The sequence below is a fragment of the Nerophis ophidion genome, linkage group LG16 (assembly GCF_033978795.1).
Source record: "Nerophis ophidion isolate RoL-2023_Sa linkage group LG16, RoL_Noph_v1.0, whole genome shotgun sequence".
Lineage (NCBI taxonomy): Eukaryota > Metazoa > Chordata > Actinopteri > Syngnathiformes > Syngnathidae > Nerophis > Nerophis ophidion.
Genome location: NC_084626.1, coordinates 11,145,436 through 11,165,892, shown reverse-complemented (window position 1 = coordinate 11,165,892; position 20,457 = coordinate 11,145,436). Strand labels below are relative to the sequence as shown.

The 20,457-nt window shown below is 40.0% G+C and overlaps 1 protein-coding gene across 2 annotated transcripts in view; it reads left to right on the top strand.

Moving 5' to 3' along the window:
* The window catches only part of capzb (capping actin protein of muscle Z-line subunit beta), a 49,746-nt gene extending 31,411 nt beyond the window's left edge, over positions 1-18,335 (top strand). Inside the window, exons 3-10 of one of the 2 annotated variants that reach the window (XM_061874219.1) lie at positions 7,226-7,347; positions 12,383-12,496; positions 12,577-12,718; positions 12,836-12,952; positions 13,029-13,094; positions 13,170-13,246; positions 13,495-13,596; positions 17,527-18,335. In XM_061874219.1, coding sequence (XP_061730203.1) covers positions 7,226-7,347; positions 12,383-12,496; positions 12,577-12,718; positions 12,836-12,952; positions 13,029-13,094; positions 13,170-13,246; positions 13,495-13,588 — 732 coding nt within the window. In that variant the 3' untranslated portion in view covers positions 13,589-13,596; positions 17,527-18,335. The remainder of the gene's footprint in view (positions 1-7,225; positions 7,348-12,382; positions 12,497-12,576; positions 12,719-12,835; positions 12,953-13,028; positions 13,095-13,169; positions 13,247-13,494; positions 13,597-17,526) is intronic. The other variant, XM_061874220.1, reaches the window with a different exon arrangement.
* Positions 18,336-20,457: the final 2,122 nt, after the last annotated feature.

The following is a 20,457-nucleotide window of genomic DNA, read 5'->3' as shown; positions in this document are numbered from 1 at the left end:
GAGTACATTCTATAACAACACTAGATAAAGATGCTAAATTTGTTGCTAGTTTTTCTGGTAAAAAAGTCACTGAAAATTTGTAAAAATTCCCAACAAAGTACTTTGTACTATAAGCAGCAACAATTTTAAATATGTTGATACTAATTACTTCACAATTAAAAAAAAAAAATTGTTTGTATACATTTTTTTAGCCTTTTTAAAGAAAAACGATATCATAGCAAAATATGAAATGACGTAAAGGTGACCATGGCCCTGCCACACCCCTAAAAGTGGCCCACACCACCACATGTATCTTGGCAATCTAGGGGAAGCACTGAATCTATCGATTAATTAATTTGATTAATCGGGTAATCGAAGAAAACACACATTTGAGACCAAATGCGAATTTTTGGGAAAATAGTTGAAACAAGGGAAAAATGAAATATTGTGTAGTGGTTTTGTTTTTAAATAATACATACGTGTTTCATCATTGCTCATTATGGTGAGGTCCAGACATTTTCAACATGTCGTGGAAACAGTGTTTCGATTAGATGCGGAGATAAAGAAGTCTTGGAATTGGTCGTTGTTAGAAAAAGAAGTCAACGGATGCCCGCTTTAATTTTCAAGCACAAGATCCGCGGAAAGCACTTGACAGTTTTTGCAATGGCTAAGTGATCAACTATGGTTGTCATTGAAACTGCAGTGGGAGAGAAGCAAGCATGGAAAGAAGAAAATATTTGAGAAAAGAAAACTACAAACTGCCTTATGAGTCATTTTCATAAGATACTACCAGGCCTGGGGGCTTCACGGTGGGAGAGGGGTTAGTGCGTCTGCCTCACAATACGAAGGTCCTGAGTAGTCTTGGGTTCAATCCTGGGCTCGGGATCTTTCTGTGTGGAGTTTGCATGTCCTCCCCGTGAATGCGTGGCTTCTCTCCCGGTACTCCGGCTTCCTCCCACCTCCAAAGACATGCACCTGGGGATAGGTTGATTGGCGACACTAAATTGCCCCTAGTGTGTGAGTTTGAATATTGTGTATCTATCTGTGTTGGCCCTGCGATGAGGTGGCGACTTGTCCAGGGTGTACACCCCCTTCCACCCAATTGAAGCTGAGATAGGCACCAGCGCCCCCCGCGACCCCAAAGGGAATAAGCGGTAGGGAATGGATGGATGGACTACCAGGCCTGGGCAATAGGATCTAAAAATAAAATCTCAGATATTGTCACAATAAATTTGATTTACGACCCCCCCTAACCCCCCCCCCCAAATTTTAAAGAAGCCATTGAGTACAATAGACAGAGATAATTCTAACCCTTTGTGTCTTTGATCAAAAAATAGTAGCTTGAAATGACACTGCATACATTGCATCTTACTCTTAGCAAAATTATATTTTTTTCTGTGGACCCTAGGAAGATTAGTGGTTTGTTGTGGCAACCAGCTAATGGGGATCCTTAATAAAAATCAAATATGTCAGAGTTAGTTTGTGACGAAACCCAAGATGCAGAGATGGAGGCAGGCATTGGATAGGAAAACATGATTTAATAAAGATACTAAAACAAAGGAGTACAACCAAAAGCGCGCACGAGGCAGATAACAAACTAAACGAGCTAGCATGGGAGCTAGAAAACAAATAGGGCTTAGCATGGAGGCTAGCATAAACAAAAGGGCCTAGAATGGAAGCTAGCGAGTAGCGAGCAGGAAAACAGAAGTCGTACTTGTAGTAGAAAACATCTACGATAAAGTTTGCAACTTTTGGTCCCTAATAAAAAAGCCTTGCCTGTACCGGAAGTGGCAGGCGATGTGCGCGTGACGTCACGGGTTGTGGAGCTCCTCACATTCTCACATTGTTTACAACCATAGCCACCAGCAGCGAGAGCGAGTCGGACCGAGAAAGCGACGATTTCCCCATTAATTTGAGCGAGGATGAAAGATTCGTGGATGAGGATAGTGAAAGTGAAGGACTAGTAAAAAAAAAAAAGTGAGTGGAGTGAGAGCGATTCAGATGTTATTAGACACATTTACTAGGATAATTCTGGAAAATCCCTTAGTGTTTTAGTGAGATTATATGGTACCTGAAAGTCGGAGGGGTGTGGCCACGGGTGTGGTGACCGCCAGTGTCTCCGGTGGGAGGAGGTAAGAGAGTCCGCAGCTGCAGGAGGACGCATGCTCCACTCATGTCTCCGGTAAGAGCCGACCTATTACCACAGTTTTCTCACCGAAACCTGCCGGTTGACATGTGGTCGGGAACCATGTTCGCTTGACCACTCTGTTCCATAGTAAAACTTCACCTTCGGGAATGTAAACAAGGAAACACCGGCTGTGTTTGTGTTGCTAAAGTCAGCTGCAGTACACGGCTTCCCACCTACATCTTTCTTCTTTGACTTCTCCATTATTAATTGAACCAATTGCAAAAGTTTCAGCAACAAAGATGTCCAGAATACTCTGTAATTATGCGATTAAAGCAGACGACTTTTAGCCGTGGTCGGTGCTGGAAGAACATGCCCGCTACAACCGGTGACGTCAGGCGCACGCGTCAACATCCATCCATCCATCCATCCATCCATTTTCTACCGCTTATTCCCTTTCGGGGTCGCGGGGGGCGCTGGCGCCTATCTCAGCTACAATCGGGCGGAAGGCAGGGTACACCCTGGACAAGTCGCCACCTCATCGCAGGGCCAACACAGATAGACAGACAACATTCACACTCGCATTCACACACTAGGGCCAATTTAGTGTTGCCAATCAACCTATCCCCAGGTGCATGTCTTTGGAAGTTGTGTGGAGTTTGCATGTTCTCCCCGTGAATGCGTGGGTTCCCTCCGGGTACTCCGGCTTCCTCCCACTTCCAAAGACGCGTCAACATACGCGTCATCATTCTGCGACGTTTTCAACAGGATACTTTGCGGGAAATTTAAAATTGCAATTTTATAAAATAAACCGGCCTTATTGGCATGTGTTGCAATGTTAAGATTTCATCATTCGTATATAAACTATCAGACTGCTTGGTCTGTAGTAGTGGGTTTCAGTTTAAGTTATTTTAGGTATGTGCTCACGAACAACAAAGATGACTAGTTCATTCATGAAATATTTATTTATACTGTAACATTGCTGCTCATTCTGCTGTAACAAAAATGTAAATGACTAATAAAAAGTTGTCCATTTCAAAGAAAGGATAGGTAAAGTGCTAAAAAAACAAAACAACCAACCTTGTTTATGTATTCAATAAAACAGAAGAGCAGCAATTGGAATAAACAACAAAGCACAAATTCTAACTTCCTCAAAAAGAAAAGCATTTTGTGATGTTTAAAAAGCTGTACACTGGTATATTGACTATTGATCAAATCTTAGCAGTTTTAGCACTCTAATACAGTTGTTCTCAAATGGGGGTCTGCGTACACCTGGGGGTACTTAAAGGTATGCCAAGGGGTACGTGAGATTTTTGAAAAATATTCTGAAAATAGCAACAATCCAAAAATCCTTTATAAATATTTTTATTGAATAATACTTCAACAAAATATGAATGTAGGTTCATAAACTGTGAAAAAAAAATGCAACAATTCAATAGTCAGTGTTGACAGATTTTTTTGTGGACATGTTCCATAAATATTGATGTTAGGGATCTCTTTTTTTTGAAGAAATGTTTAGAATTAGGTTGATGAATCCAGATGGATCTCTATTACAATCCCCAAAGAGGGCACTTTAATTTGATGATTACTTCTATGTGTAGAAATCTTTATTTATAATTGAATCACTTGTTTACTTTTCAACAAGTTTTTAGCCATTTGTATGTCTTTTCTTTCCAAATAGTTCAAGAAAGACCACTACAAATAAGCAATATTTTGCACTGTTGTACAATTTAATAAATCAGGAACTGATGACATAGTGCTGTATTTTACTTCTATATCTCTTTTTTTTCAACCAAAAATGCTTTGCTCTGATTAGGGGGTACTTGAATTAAAAAAAATGTTCACAGGGGGTACATCACTGAAAAATGGTTGACAACCACTGCTCAAATAGACTCAAAAATGTGTAGAATTCTATCCTTGATTACTTATTAAAATGTTGGCTATTTAATAGATTGTATGTCTCTATTTGCGTGTGTTTGTCCGTGTTCCTGCGCACATGCGCGGCTTGCATTTGTTAATGTGCCTTTTTTGACGGCATTGCAAATAGACTGGCATCCTATATTTGATTAATTCCTAAAATGTTAGCTGTTAAATCGATTGTATGTTTATTGTTAAGATACATCCGCATTGGTGACAGTAGGATACCATGAATTAATTAACGTGGATCCCGACTTAAAAAAGTTGAAAAACTTATCCGGGTGTTACCATTTAGAAGTCAATTCTACAGAGTCTTTACTGTACTGTACTGTGCAATCTACTAATAAAAGTTTCAAACTCACTGTGTGTTAGTCTGTGCGTGTGCACATGCGCGGTTCACGTTTGTCAAAGTGCCTTTGTTTTTGGCATTGCAAATTGATGCCGCTTTAAAACGTAATTGAATTGATGTAGACAAAGTTTAGCCTGTCAAGTTTGGCTAAAAAAATAGTTAGATAATGCAGGTCCGCTTTGCAAAATTAACAACGTATTCATGTTTTTAACAAGAATAAGAGGAAAGATCCTCAAACCTTACATGTTATCACTGGTGTTGTTTTTGAAAGCTTTCGCCCGGAAAAACAAAAGTGATGACGTCACGACTATTGTCGACAAATATAGTTGTCGGTGAAAAATTGTATTGTTGACATTTGTCGACATTGTCGACTAATCATTTCAGCCGTATTGCACATTGTGTGCAAATAAATAATCAAGTAAAACGTTGAGAGAACTATATTTTGTTTCAATAAGTGGGTGTACCTAGGCTTTTTCATTCACACATCTCGGCAATGTGCAGAGCAACTGCTTCAGTGTTCGTTCTTCCACTTTGCTTCTTTCTCATCGTACATAGTGGTATCATACATACCGGGTGTAAATGTTCCACCAGAGTCGGCTGACTTTTAGTTTGTTGTTGTGGTCTTGTTCGCCTCGTAAACAGTTTTTCCCACACTCGACTCTCTAGGGCTATTTTCTTTTGATTGTATGTTTACAAAATGTTTGTATGTACGAATGCCTTCCAAAGCATCTTCAAAATGGTAAAAATGTCTTCAACTTCAGGGGGTGGTGATTATCAGAAGGGCCCACCTAACCTCCAGCTAATATTTGTATTTTACCTCACTGGGATCCCTGGTATGAGTGACTGAAATTAGCTTCCTCCATCGGGTGGTGTGGCTCACCCCTATTTATGAACACATTTAGATTAATCATGCAATTTATGTGATATATATATATACACGTATATGTGTGTATATATATGTATGTATGTATGTTTGGGTGTGTGTACATATATATATATATCCATCCATCCATCCATTTTCTACCGCTTATTCCCTTTCGGGGTCGCGGGGGGCGCTGGCGCCTATCTCATATATATATATATATATATATATATATATATATATATATATATATATATGTATGTATGTATGTATGTATGTATGTATGTATGTATGTATGTATGTATGTATGTGCGTATGTATGTATGTGCGTATGTATGTATGTGCGTATGTATGTATGTGCGTATGTATGTATGTGCGTATGTATGTATGTGCGTATGTATGTACGTGCGTATGTATGTATGTGCGTGCGTGCGTGCGTGCGTGCGTATGTACGTATGTGCGTGCGTGCGTATGTATGTATGTATGTACGTATGTGCGTACGTACGTATGTACGTACACACACACACACACACAAGCTCTTGTACCTTAAAAGGGAATTGCACTTTTTGGGCATTTTGCACATTTTTCGCAATGTTATGAGAGACAACCTACGTCTTTTTTTATTGCATTCTAATTTGTAATTGTCTAGTTCGTGGTGGCTAGCTAAGCAGCTAATGGAAGAAATCCATTCAGCCTCTAAATCACTGTAAAATGCATGCAAAAATCGCCAACAATGCTTCATTTACATTCTGTAACCTGTGTAATAACCTAGAGGCTAAAATCGAAATATAAATTAAAATTACATTAACTGTCCAGCCCTAATTTGTTGGCTTAAAGAGTCATTGTGTTAAATTTAAAAGGCAACAACGCCTCCTTGCCACACCTGCTCAATCAAAGATGTTCTTAATGGTCTCAAACTCGAGAAAATTAGTTTGACACTGAATGGTTGTTCTATGAAGTTTCAGGAAGTATAGGGTGGTTTCCTAAAACATGTGTAAGAGACTCACTCCAAATTTATGTCAATATTGGCCTGTACCTTTTTTTTTTTTTTTTTAAGAGTTTACTATTTTATTCATTTAATTGTATTTTACATTTTATATATATTATTTTTGTGGGAAACAACTCTGAAACTTATGTCACTATGACATACTAACTCATGTTCACTTCATCCTTTTTTGCTCGAATCACCACTGCACTATTTTCTTATTAGCCTTACACATACTTGGTATCCAAGCACTTGTTTGTTTTTAAGTATTAATATTAATTATTGAACAAAGAAAGCACAGTCCATCAAGACAGATTCCTGGCCAATAAAGCTGATTTTGAAAAATAATAGAAGCACCCCAAACGAAATAATTTACTATTTTACTATTATTTATTGAAAGTGCTTGGTGCTTTTTACCAGAGCACTTCTTGCTGATTCAAACAAACATATCTAAATCAAGCATTCGTGCCTGTGTAATTGTATCTAGACCCCCCACTTGCTCGCCTTCCGCCTCTATCTCATTTTCGACTTCACACACTTTCCTGTGTACGGTAGTTAGTGATTATTAGCCATGCTGTCAATCACTTTAGTGTGCCAACATAGCTGTCTGGCACTATGCCAGCACAATCTCTTGTTGTTTTACTTACCTTTCCTTCACTGCCCTTTTCTTGTCTCACACAGCCAACTTCGAGATGTATGCACAGTGAGGGAATGTGGGATCCTTTTAAATTAAAACAGGGCCTCTTTTGTGTTTGTGCAACGATGCAGTGGACACAGTGGGCCCATGTCAGTCTGTGAGAAGTCATTTGCACTCCCTTATCCTCAACATAGTTTCCTTCTGGTATTGTATTTCTCGTCTGCCTATTAGGCACGCTGGAATTTCAGCCTTAAATGGAGGCGTTCTCTCATGCTTTGTAATCTTGTTGCTTGAGTTTGACTTTATAATCATCATTTTGTCTTTGTAAACAAAAACACTGCTGAGTTGTTTTTTCCTGTCTTTGTGTCCAGGTGCCCAGTCTGTGTGAGGACCTCCTCTCCTCTGTGGACCAGCCCCTGAAGATTGCCCAGGACAAGACAATGGGGAAAGACTATCTCCTCTGTGATTACAATCGGGATGGTGACTCCTACAGGTAGATTCTGTAATTGCGACCCGGGGTCAGGCGGAAAACAAGAACACACTGACTGCTAAATAACCTTAAAACGTATCTTGGAATCTGAAATATGTGCATTTGAGCATGTTGAGTGGGATTGTTGATGTTAAATGAAAATTCAGTCTTGGTTAGACATGAATTAGACTCATGTGTATGGTGTGAAAGTACTCTATTGCTTCCTCTGCTTTCACATAATAAATAGTTATTAATATCAAATAGTTGAGCTTTTTGTCATGACAGTATACCTTTCGGCTGTTTCATTTTCTGCTGCTTTTTTTGTTTATTTTACTGGTCCAATATCAGCAAAAAAAGCGAAATATTGCAGCTCACTTGTAAAATCTGCAAAGTAAGCGCTCCGATACAGAAAGTCACATTTATAAAAAGTAAACATGGAGCTAGCAATTACAAAACATTTAAGCACACACTCTAGTAGGGGTGTAACAATTTGTTGTAACAATTCACTCGATATTTGTGGTTACCGATACGATTCAAGGTTAATCTCATTTTGTTTTACAATAAAAAGATCTTAAACGATTCATCCATCCATCCATTTTCTACCGCTTGTCCCTTCTGGGGTTGCTGGCGCCTATCTCGATTCAGTGAGTTAGAATCGATTCAGTAACTTTTTTGCAAAAACAATCCACCAGTGTGACTGAAATTTTTACTGGTTACTGGACACTGCAAGGGAAGTTTCCAATATTTTGGTCACTTCTTGTAAGGAAACTATGTATAAATGAATTAAGGATTCATTTAAGCAAGTAAATGATAATTAGTGGCCAGTGCATTCACATATTATTTGAATAAAAGGCAATCAACACTTTAGGTTTAATTAACAAGAAGAAAACGTTTTCTTCTTTCTCCTCTCTTCACATTTTCAACATTATAGCAAATTTCAATTAAAATACAGTAACCAACATTTTAACAGTAAATTTACCTGCTAAATAAAGTTCCCCCGACTGGCCATACAGTGTCTGTTCTCCGCCCTTGCGTCACTGATGAACGCTGGCGTTACAGGTGTGCAAAAGCATGTATGCCCCCGCATCCCTGTTGATGGTGTTGGACCCTTGCTTCCTAATTTCCTTAGCCTCTTTGATCCATCTCTTGTATACATTTGCATATATTTATTTCTCATGAAATAACTTAGTGTTTCGGAAGTCGGTGCGTCACCATAACTGTCAGTTTTGCTTTGTCGGTCGCGTCTTTATCATTGTGTTGTGTCGTTTGTATTTGTTGTGGCTTTTGCAATCATGCTGTGGGTGAAAGTTGTGATATTGGAATGCCCAGCAGTTGAAAAGGAGCGGTTACAAACTCAGAGAGTCAAAACACACAAAGAAGAGCTACTGTTCGCTACAATTCAAGTTTAGACACATAACACACAAACTGTCGCGCGACTCCCATTCACGCTGCTACTCTCGCTTACGTCCCACACAACCGTAGCCCGTTTTAAAGGCCCGCGCACGCACACACACACATTAGATTTTACACTGTCTTGTGGCGTTAGCATTCGTTATGACCTTTCACGATCACCATAGTTGTCAGCCATTTTTGTTTTGATGACCCCTGTGACGGGAAATAGACTTGATGTTTAAATACCTTATTTGAAAAAATACTAAACTTCATATAAAGTCTACCTTTCCTAAATCCACTGTTTTCCTTTTTTTATTATTCAAAGTTCTACATTCAAGGTTCAAGGTTCAATTTTATTGTCCCTGTGGGGAAATTTGTCTTGGGCACAGTGCATCATTGCTTTCTTAACATACACAAAAACAACAGAACAAAAACACAAGCACAGACACAACCACAACTAGACAACTAACATTTAAACATCAGAACATGGAGCTTCATAGACATAGGTTGCACTTTGATGTAGGCATAAAATCTACAGTATGGAGATAAAGATAAAGTAACATTGTGCATTGCACTAGAGCTCATGGATGAAGTACTGTGTGCTAAAGTGCTTAGTTCTAAAGTTCTATGTGCTAAAGTGCTATGTGCTAAAAAAGTGCTAACCTATGTATTAACATTCTATTGCACATTGTTGGTCAGCTTAATGGAGGCTGGGACAAATGATAATTTAAGGCGGTTAGATTTGCATAGTGGTACCCGGAGTCTTCTCCCTGATGGCAGGGTTCCATATTCAGGGAAGAGTGGGTGTTTTGAATTGGAAAAAAAATGTGTAGCTTTTTTCCTAACTGCCTGCTCATAGATGCTCTGTATAGGCTCATATTCTTTCTTCCCTACGATTTTCATTGCCGTTTTATGCATGCCGGCCAGTTTGCTTTTTAATTTAACAGTTAGGTTGCCAAACCATGAGGTGATCCCGTATCTAATGATGCTCTCTACAATGGCACGGTAGAAAATCATCATGATGTGGCTGCTTACGCCGTACAATCCTAATCTTCGCAAAAAATATAGCCTCTGTTGCAGTCTATTGCACAGTTTGTCAATATGTGTCTTCCAGCAGAGAAGATTATAAATATGAACCTCTAAATATTTATATGAGGATACCTGGGTGATTTCCTGATTTTTGATGACCACTGGCTCATGGTCAGTCACATTCCTCGGATCCAAAACCATTTCCTGTGTCTTCGTCACATTTAGAAAAAGATGGTTGGTATCACACCACCTAATAAATGGGTCTATCTCGTCTTGGTACACAGAGGGGTCCGTATCCTTGTGTAGAAGGCAACAATTGATAACATTGATCGATTCCTTTTTAAAACTATCTTGGATCGATATCTATCTTTTGGAAGGCAAAGTTGCCAGCCACAGATCCATCCATCCATTTTCTACCACTTATTCCCTTTGGGGTCGCGGGGGGCGCTGGTGCCTATCTCAGCTTCAATCGGGCAGAAGGCGGGGTACACCCTGGACAAGTTGCCACCTCATCGCAGGGCCAACACAGATAGACAGACAACATTCACACTCACATTCACACACTAGGGCCAATTTAGTATTGCCAATCAACTTATCCCCAGGTACATGTCTTTGGAAGTGGGAGCAAGCTGGAGTACCCGGAGGGAACCCACGCATTCATGGGAAGGACATGCAAACTCCACACAGAAAGATCCCGAGCCCGGGATTGAACCCTGACTACTCAGGACCTTCGTATTGTGAGGCAGACGCACTAACCCCTCTTCCACCGTGAAGATCCATACACTTATAATTTAGAAACTTAAATTGATTTATTGCTCAATCTTTACACCCCTACAAGCTAGACATACAGCAACAGTGTCCTCTATTGAACAATATTACTTTCTAAAACACCAAATTGGTCAATATAAACAAATTAATCCATTTTGTACCATTTGTCCTTTTCGGCTCCTGGGAATAGTCTGATTGGCAACACTAAATCTAGAGTGTGAGTGTGAATAGTTGTCTGTCTGTGTTGGCCTTGCGATGAAGAGGTGTATCAAATAATTATACATGGGTGTCCCATAATTTTCCATATATAGGGTTTTTAATATTGTTGTTTTTTTATATTTCACACGCCCTAAAAGATACGTTTGAATAAATGTTTGAAACATTTGAGACACCATAATATACCTGCATATTGCTCACACATACATGGTTCCAAAGTAGAAGCTATGTGTTCAACTCTAACCTGGAGAAGTGGATTGCAATTTGTCAGATCTGTACAACTTCGGCATGCCACCTGAAAACTAAACTCCTGCTGATATAACTCTTAAGGTCACTGAGGTACCTAACCGCTTGACCACAATAAGGTGGAAGTCCCTCAGGAAGCAGAGGGACTAAAAAAATGTAATTAAAATAAATCCAAATTCATCCAAATGTTATCAAGTATCACAACATTTATTTTAACTCGATGGCCTTGTGCTTAAATTGTATTTAACATAAGTAGGACTGCACACACAATATTTACAAAACAGAAAAGTACAGTAGTCTCATGAATAATATATATTTTTTCTGGGTTTGAAGAGCAGCTGTGCCAGCATCTTGAGGGTTCCAGGTTCGATCCCCGCTTCCACCATCCTAGTCACTGTCGCTGTTCCTTGGGCAAGATATTTTATCCAATTTCTCCCAGTGCCACCCACACTGGTTTAAATGTAACCTAGATAATGGTTTACTCCCCAGAGAAAAGTGCTATATAAATATAATTAACTTCACTTCAGACTGGTTTATCATCAGGTCAGCTGCATCATGCTTCTGCATTCTGTATTGTCCACTCATCCACACAGAGTAACTTAAAAATGTTGTTATGCTATGCCCCTGGCTAATCAGGTATGTATGTGTGTTGTGAAACAAAGTTACGAAGCATTTCTTCATCATAATTTGTTTGAGTGCAGTAGAAATAGCTAACTTACAGTTGTGTAGATGTCCTGATGACTCACCTGCTGATGGCATCATATGGCGTCCTCTTCACTTACCCTCAGTTGTTTACGTAGAACGATGTGAAACATGTTAAATCCACACATTTTACCGTTGGCGCCGCTGGTGAGGAATTGAGTTTCCTCATCTGACAAGGAAAAGCATCTGAATGGCTCCACTTCATAGCTAACCCCTAACATAAAATTTAGTTTAAATATTTTAGTATGCGTATACTGTACGTACTTTGAGAACAACATGTTAATTTTGGTCACATTAATCACAGTGAGAAATTGTCATATTGTAACATCCCTATACCTACTATTTATTGTTTAAGTAATTTCATTTGATAATGCCTTTTCTAAATGTCCACACTACAAAATAAGAGCAGTATGTATGGTTCGTGCCAATATTGAATCAATATTTCTATTGGCCAAATAAAGAAGGCTCTAATAATGGTATTGTACCGGAAGTAAAAACTTCGGATCTGTATACCCCTAATGGTATTTCTACAATTTGGTTGCTGAGTAAACGCATTACCGCAATAAACACTAATATGCACACCGTTGGGAATTAGCCACGCCTCAATACTGAACTGAACACTGTATTGACAAATCCAAGTATGAATACATGTGCTATTACACCTTTACTCAGCGCTTTACACCTGTTGTGCTTCCTGACACTTAAGATCACCATGGAGCAATAAGTACGACCCTCCTATTGATGACGGTGCCATGCCTTCATCTCGATTGAGGAAGCTGGAGATCGACGCCAATAACGCCTTTGACCAGTACAGAGACCTGTGAGTGCCGCTGAAACAGTGTCGCCCATACACACACAAACATACACACTTGTGTAATAACTGTTGATTTTTTGTTTTAGGTACTTTGAGGGTGGCGTGTCATCAGTGTACCTTTGGGATTTGGAGCATGGCTTTGCCGGAGTTATTCTCATCAAGAAGGCTGGGGATGGATTCAAAAAGATCAAGGGGTGCTGGGACTCCATCCATGTGGTGGAGGTGCAGGTGGGGCCAATAAAATTGATATCTTCAGGTCCCTTTTAGATTTGCCATAAAAATACAAAACAAATATCCAGATGTCTGAGATGCATCCTTAATGAAATTATATGTTGATGCCTGCAGGAGAAGTCCAGCGGACGGACTGCTCACTACAAACTCACCTCCACCGTCATGCTGTGGCTACAGACGACCAAGTGCGACTCCGGCACCATGAACCTGGGCGGCAGCCTCACAAGACAAGTACGGCGTCAAACTCCAGGAAGTTAACTGGCTGGTCTGCTGCCACTCACCAACTGACTTTGCTTCCTCTTCACAGATGGAGAAGGACGAGACAGTCGGAGAGTCGTCACCCCACATCGCCAACATTGGCCGCCTGGTTGAAGTCAGTCCTATGCTTTGGACTTTTTTTTTGCAAGCTGTGACTCGCTCATGCTAAGTATTGGATGGCTTGTTGCAGGACATGGAGAACAAGATTCGCTCCACGCTGAATGAAATCTACTTTGGGAAGACCAAGGACATCGTCAACGGACTTAGGTAAGAAACCATAAGGAATCAGGAGTGCACTTTCAATTTAAAAGCACCAACATTCAGCATTTTTTTTGTCATTGCCAATCCAGTATGCTGCCAAAACCTTCATTTATCTTTTCACTACTGTATACGAAGCATATCCTCCCATTCTTTCCAACCCTTTCCTCCCTTGTTTCCACATACATTTATTTTCCATCCCTTTTCCATCCCTATTTCCTGTCCCCCCCTCCCTTCAACTCTTCTCTGTGCTCTAGATCTATTGAGTCTTTGCCCGATAACCAAAAGTATCGGCAGCTCCAGAAGGAGCTGTCGCAGGTCCTCACCCAGCGTCAGATCTTCATTGACTAGGGTCGGAGGTACAGCCTGTGGCATGGGGAGTGATGCACGCGTGTGTGAAAAATGTCAAAAAGGGCAAGTTTGCGGACATTTTTAATATTGCAGTTTCTTTACTAAATCTCACCCAACCCAGTGGAAAGTCACAAGCAAATGTGACTTACCATGTCTGATTATTCAAAGCAGATTATCCTGATTCGTGTCACTCAATTGCTAGTTCCTTATTCTGGCAAAGTGTGGGGCTAAAAATCATTCACATAAAACAAGATGGCCGATGGAAGCTGGCTTTTATTTGGATGCTGTACAGGCGACAAACGTATTTCCAAACAGACAATTTATGTTGGAATTCGGGGTCCTTCAATCAGGCTTTTTTGGTACCTATACCATAACATGTATTAACTGTAATGTTCTCAATGTATTTATGGTGAGTGCTATTGACAGTTTACCAATGTGAACACAATATCTGAATTAGTTCCGTAATCTCTTTTGTCACATACAATTGCTTAAGCTAAGCCAGGTAAATAGTACACAATAACTAAACAAAATTAAAAACTACAATCTACAAAATAATTTGTTTTTTGGCCTGTAAAGTCCTCCTGTTTCCAGGGAATTATCTGGTTTTGTAAACATTAGCAAAAACAGATACATAATTAGCCGTTTGTCGGTCAGGTTACTGAAAAGAAATACAGATTTAGCGAAAGAGGATTGGCTTTTGTGATTGTCATAAAAAGCCTTAATCTTTAATGGCAATCACATACTTTTTTATTAAAATCTGATCGTGTCCCATCGATTGGTACATTTGAATCATGATTTGCAGTGCAAAAGAACGTGGATAATATAGCTTTTCTTGCCCACAAAGTCGTTCTTCAACAAGCACAGTGGTACTTCGGGATATGTGTTTAATTGGTTCTGCAACACAGCTCGTACCTCCAAAAACTTGTATTTGCGTAACAGTTTTGAAATGTATTAAAGTCAGTTTGATCTGTGCTTGGCATTTATGCCGCTAGTTTAGTGGGAACATTTTAATGGATGCGCCCTTTGACAGGCTAACAAAAATTAACATCCCAATCGTTTTAAACAAATGAGATCATAGCGGAACAAAATGGACATAAAACAGCAAATGCCTTTCTGCTTACAGGCATACGGTCACCAAACTCTGTGGAAACTAATATTGACACTAACTTTCTACTACTCAGTCTGCTGCTCTCTGCACACTGTACCTGCATGTTTGCTGACTAGCTAGCTACAGGACAAATAACGTAGTCAATGTTTTGTGGAACATGATTGCCATAAAATTGTGAAATGTTAAAAAACAAACATATTTGAAAAAAAAAATCAAACTTTTGTTTTTCAAATAACTGTAGTGGAAGCACTAGATATGAACAAAAATATAAATACAACACTTTTGTCTTTGCTCCCAATTTTCATGAGTTGAACTCAAAGATCTATAACTCTTACTGTATATCTTATTTTTCGGATTATAAATCGCTCCGGAGTATATGTCGCGCCGGTCGAAAATGCATAATAAAGAAGGACAAAACATATATAAGTCGCACTAAAGTATAAGTCGCATTTTTGGGGGAAATTTATTTGATAAAATCCAACACCAAGAAAGGCAATTTAAAGTAAATAAAGACTGACTATATGACGCATAAATAACAAACTGAGACTGTGCCTGGTATGTTAACATTACATATTATTGTAAGAGTCATTCAAATAACTATAACATATAGAACATGCTATATGCTTTACCAAACAATCTGTCACTTCTTTTCGCCAGTCCCTTACAAGTTTCTCGCTTACTCCAAACTTTCTTTCTGCTGCCGATTGCCGTTTTCTGCTGCATATTTCACTACATCCAGCTTGATACCTGCAGTATATGATTTCCTTTTCGGTGCAATTTTTGTCCAACCCTTCTTAGTTTTTATAAGTTACCGCCAATGTTGAAATGATCAATTTTCATGGATACGGAAGTAGTAGCAGGTAGCATCTTTTTTATCACAATGCATTTCTGCCCTGTCCCGCCCCCATGTGTGACGATTGCTGATATACGCCTAGTCACTTACGTGAATGAGATAAATAATATTATTTAACATTCTACAGTAATGTGTTAATAATTTCACACATAAGTTGCTCCAGAGTATAAGTCACACCCCTGGTGTGCTATGAGAAAAACTGTGATTTATAATCCAAAAAATACAGTACATAATGCATTCCTCTCAAATGTTGTTCTCAAATCTGCCCAAATCTGTGTTAGTAAGCAATTATTTTCCAGGATAATCCATATCAATTTGCTGATTAAAAAGCATAATTATTGCACATGTGTGCCTTCGGCTGCAGTTGTATCACACAGCACAATGCCACAGATGTCGCAAGTTTTGAGGAATCGTGCAGTTGGCATGCTGACTGCAGGATGGTCCACCAGAGCTGTTGCTTTGAATTGAATGTTAATTTCTCTACCATAAGCCGTCTCCGAAGTCGTTTCAAGAGAATTTGGCAGTACATCCAACAGCTGCTGCCACAATTGGTTTGCATAACCAAATAATTTCTGCACAAACTATGTGAAACCCTCTCAGGGAAGCTCATATGCATGTTGGTCGTCCTCATCAGGGTGTCGATCCGACTGCAGTTTGTCATCGTAACCGACTTGAGTGGGCAAATACTCACATTCGATGGCGTCTGGCTCATGGGAGAGGTTCTTCTCTTCACAGATTAATCCGGGCTTTCACTATTCAGAGCAGATGACATGGCGTTGTGTGGGAGAGCGGTTTGATGATGTTAACATTCTTAATCGAGTATTCCATGGTGGGGTTATGGTATGGGCAGGCGTATGTTATGGACAACGAACTCAACTGCATTTTATTGGTGGCATTTTGAATGCACGGAGATACCGTGACAAGATCCTGAGGCCCATTGTTGTGCCATTCATTTGAGACCATCACCTCATGTTAGAGCATGACAATGCATGGCCCCATGTTGCCAGGATCTGTACACAATTCCTAGAAGCTGAAAACATCCCAGTTCTTGCATGGCAAGCATACTCACCGGACATGTCACCCATTGAGCTTGTTGGTGATGCTGTGGATCGGCGTGTACGACAGCGTGTTCTAGTTCCTGCCAATATCCAGCAACTTGGCACAGCCGTTGATCAACAACCTGATCAACGGCTTTAATTTTCCTGAAGGAACTCTCCTGAAGGAATCAATAAAGTACTATCTGTCTATCTATCTATCTATCTGATCAACTCTATGCGAAGGAGATGTGTTGCACTGCTTGAGGCAAATGCTGCTTACACCAATACCGACTGCTTTTCTGACCCCCCAATACCACAATAAAGCAGAAGTGTACATTTCAGAGTGACCTTTTATTGTGGGCTGCCTAAGGCACACCTGTGCAATAATCATGCATCTTGATATGCCACACCTGTGAGGTGGGATGGATTGTCTTGACAAAGAAGAATTGCTCACTAGCACAGATTGAGACACATTTGAGAACAATATTTGAGAGGAATATATATTTTGTCAATATAGTAAAAGTTTTAGATTTCTGAGTTCAACTCATGAAAAATGGGAGCAAAAACAAGTGTTGAGTTTATATTTTTGTTCAGTATTACTTAAGACTTTTGCAATGTGGCGAGGCACAATTGCATATGCATGTTACATCAGAATGTGATGGTTCTAAGGTGACGTTGTAGTGTGCTCAGTCATAATTAAGTCATGAAGTGTGGTACATTTTTTTCACCACAAATGTGTTAAATTTCCAAATTGTAAAGTTTTGCTGTCAGAGTGATTGAAAATATATCATGTGTTCTGTGCAGTGTGTTGACTTTTAAAAATATGTATGTAACAGATTATTATTATTATTCTCTCACTAATTAGCTAGGCCTTCCCTGTGTGGTTTTTGTGCCAAGTTTTGCACAAACTTTACTCTTTTTTTGTGTCTGTCGCCCTCAGGAGTGTTCAAGGCCTGGCTGACATGTCGAAGCAAGAGGCTTTGCAAAAACAACTCTTCATGGCGCTCAAACAGAAAAACCAAAACTAGAGATGCTCCCGTCGTGTCCGTTTTTTCTCGCCACCTCCTTTTTTTCCCCGTTTCTTTCCTGTCGCTCCCTATCCTGCCACAATTCCCCCAGTGCTGCCCGCACACTTGCATTTTGTGGGGGAAAAAACACCGAAAAAAAGGAGAAGACGCTTTGCTTTTCTCTCATTCTCCTGTCAGGTTTCCATGTGTCTCCACACGCTCTGAAGCCATTCACTCACACTCCCTCCTCATCTCCAATGAATTTAATGACGGTTAACAGTCCTTCTGCAGCGTGAGGGTCAGTCTACTTCCAATCTAACCCACCCTCCTGCCTCTCAGTTGGACATGAGCCATGTGACATCATCACCCCTCCCCTAACTTAGATTTATTTGTCCCTTTTATTCTTCCTGACACGCGAGCAGCTTTTCGGCTTGCGTGGGAACATTTGTAATTGTCATCAGTCCGCATGTGTAAGCTGCGTCATAAGAATGACCCTGCCTCTTTTCACCGCACTGTGTATAACATAACTGTTTACCCCCCTAACCTCCTAATTTGATCTCCAGCTCTGCTCAACTTCTACGTCTTTGCTGGGGGATCACAGTTTGTCTTTGTGTCAGTGGGAACCTTTGACTGTTTCCATCTTGGAGGGGAATCTTTGTATTTTGTTTTTGTTTTGTTTTGTAATGCTTATGATTCATATTGTATTAGAGCCTCCAGCAACAATAAAAACGGAAAAAAGCTATTCTTGTTCTGCTTGTTTAGGGGATTTTGTGGTTGTCTGAGGAAGAAATGAGGTGCACTACTACTTGTGGTTGAGGTTAAGAGGTGTGTGTTGCACAAAATATACATTTTATATCTTCCCCTTAGAAATAATCCCCTCTGCAGTCATCATGCACTTTCCCGGCCTTCTTTGCGATGTCTTCATGCACTCCTGGAAGGATCGTTCCAGGATCATCTGTCACGGCCATCTTAAAAAAAAAAAACAGGTTCCCACGATGATCCTCTCCAGCGCGGGAAGGAGGAGTATAAGACACAGATTTTATTTTTGTCCCACTTAGCTCACACTGTGGTACAGAGTCAAGAGAGAAACTTGTTGTTTTTTTTCCTGTATGTCCAGCACTTGTTTAAAAATAATAAATAAAATAAAGACTTTGAATTTGCAGTTTCTCGATACAGGTTAGTGATGTACTTTACATCTGGTGAGGAACTACTTTGTGATGTGTTAGTGAAAAATACAGCAAGCATTTTGGACCAAAAATTTCTATTCAGTCTTTGATTTTTCCATCCATCCATCCATTATACTACTGCTCATTCCCTTTGGGGTCACGGGGGGCACTGGTGCCTATCTCAGATACAATCGGGCGGAAGGCAGTGTACACCCTGGACAAGTCGCCCCCTCATCGCAGGGCCAAGCCTTGGATTTGTATTTTTTCTTTAAATATATTTTCAAAAGATGCAAATATAGCCATAGTGGCTGCCCCATATATACATTTATAAAACTAACTCCCTTACTGCTTCTAATAGTTTGTTTTCGGGCTTTTATGTATGTGCGCGCGGCCCTGCGATGAGGTGGTGACTTGTCCAGGGTGTACACCGCCTTCCGGCCGATTGTAGCTGAGATAGGCACCAGCGACCCCAAAGGGAATAGGAGGTAGAAAATGGATGGAGGGATGGTGTATGTGCGCGCATTGATCCGAGTTCATGTGTACCAGTCGAGGGAGAAGGTGCAGGATTTCCGGAAGTGTAAGAATTAACGCTGGCGTGTGAGCTGCGAGACAATAATAAAAGTGAGTCAACAAGAAGCAACGTTGCAAGTTATTCTTCTGAGAGAAATAACACACCCTCAATCGGACGGTCGTGGGTTGGCGGAGCGATGGCAGTGTTGCTTGTATTCTGACACGTGATTTCTTCCCGGAAGTGAAAAGCAGTGGTAGTCAACCCAGCCAAATGGGTTGACTACCACTGATTGATTGTTTGAAAATTTTATTAGTAGATTGCACAGTTCAGTACATATTCCGTACAATTGACCACTAAATGGTAACACCCCAATACGTTTTTCAACTTGTTTAAGTCCATGTTAATCAATTCATGGTAAGGGCGGGTCCACCATGCAGGAGGACTTAGATCTTCCTGCAAAAAGCAGACACGAGCAAACTATGCAATGGAATAGATACTTAAACTTTATGAAAAACCGATGTTTCGAGTAATATCAAGGATTTTACGTCAGTAGCCTCCCCAGTCAAACTATTGTGCTCCAGACGCCATTCTTCACGTCAAAACCCAATGGAATCTTGGAAAAGCATGGAGGTCTACAACTTATTTGTGTGTGGTTGGGTCGAGGAAATAAGACTCTCGGTCTTTTTCATTTAGTTTGGCAGCAGCAAAGTGGTCGTTTGGGTAGATTTTAGCTCTAAAATGGGTATTTCAACAAGTAAACAGTACAGTAGGGCAGTGACTTTGATATATGTACAGTGGGGCAAAAAAGTATTTAGTCAGCCACCGATTGTGCAAGTTCTCCCACTTAAAATGATGACAGAGGTCTGTAATTTTCATCATAGGTACACTTCAACTGTGAGAGACAAAATGTGAAAAAAAATCCAGGAATTCACATTGTTGGAATATTAAATAATTTATTTGTAAATTATGGTGGAAAATGAGTATTTGGTCAACCATTCAAAGCTCTCACCAATGGAAGGTTTTGGCTCAAAATCTCAAGATACATGGCCCCATTCATTCTTTCCTTAACACGGATCAATCGTCCTGTCCCCTTAGCAGAAAAACAGCCCCAAAGCATGATGTTTCCACCCCCATCCTTCACAGTAGGTTTGGTGTTCTTGGGATGCAACTCAGTATTCTTCTTCCTC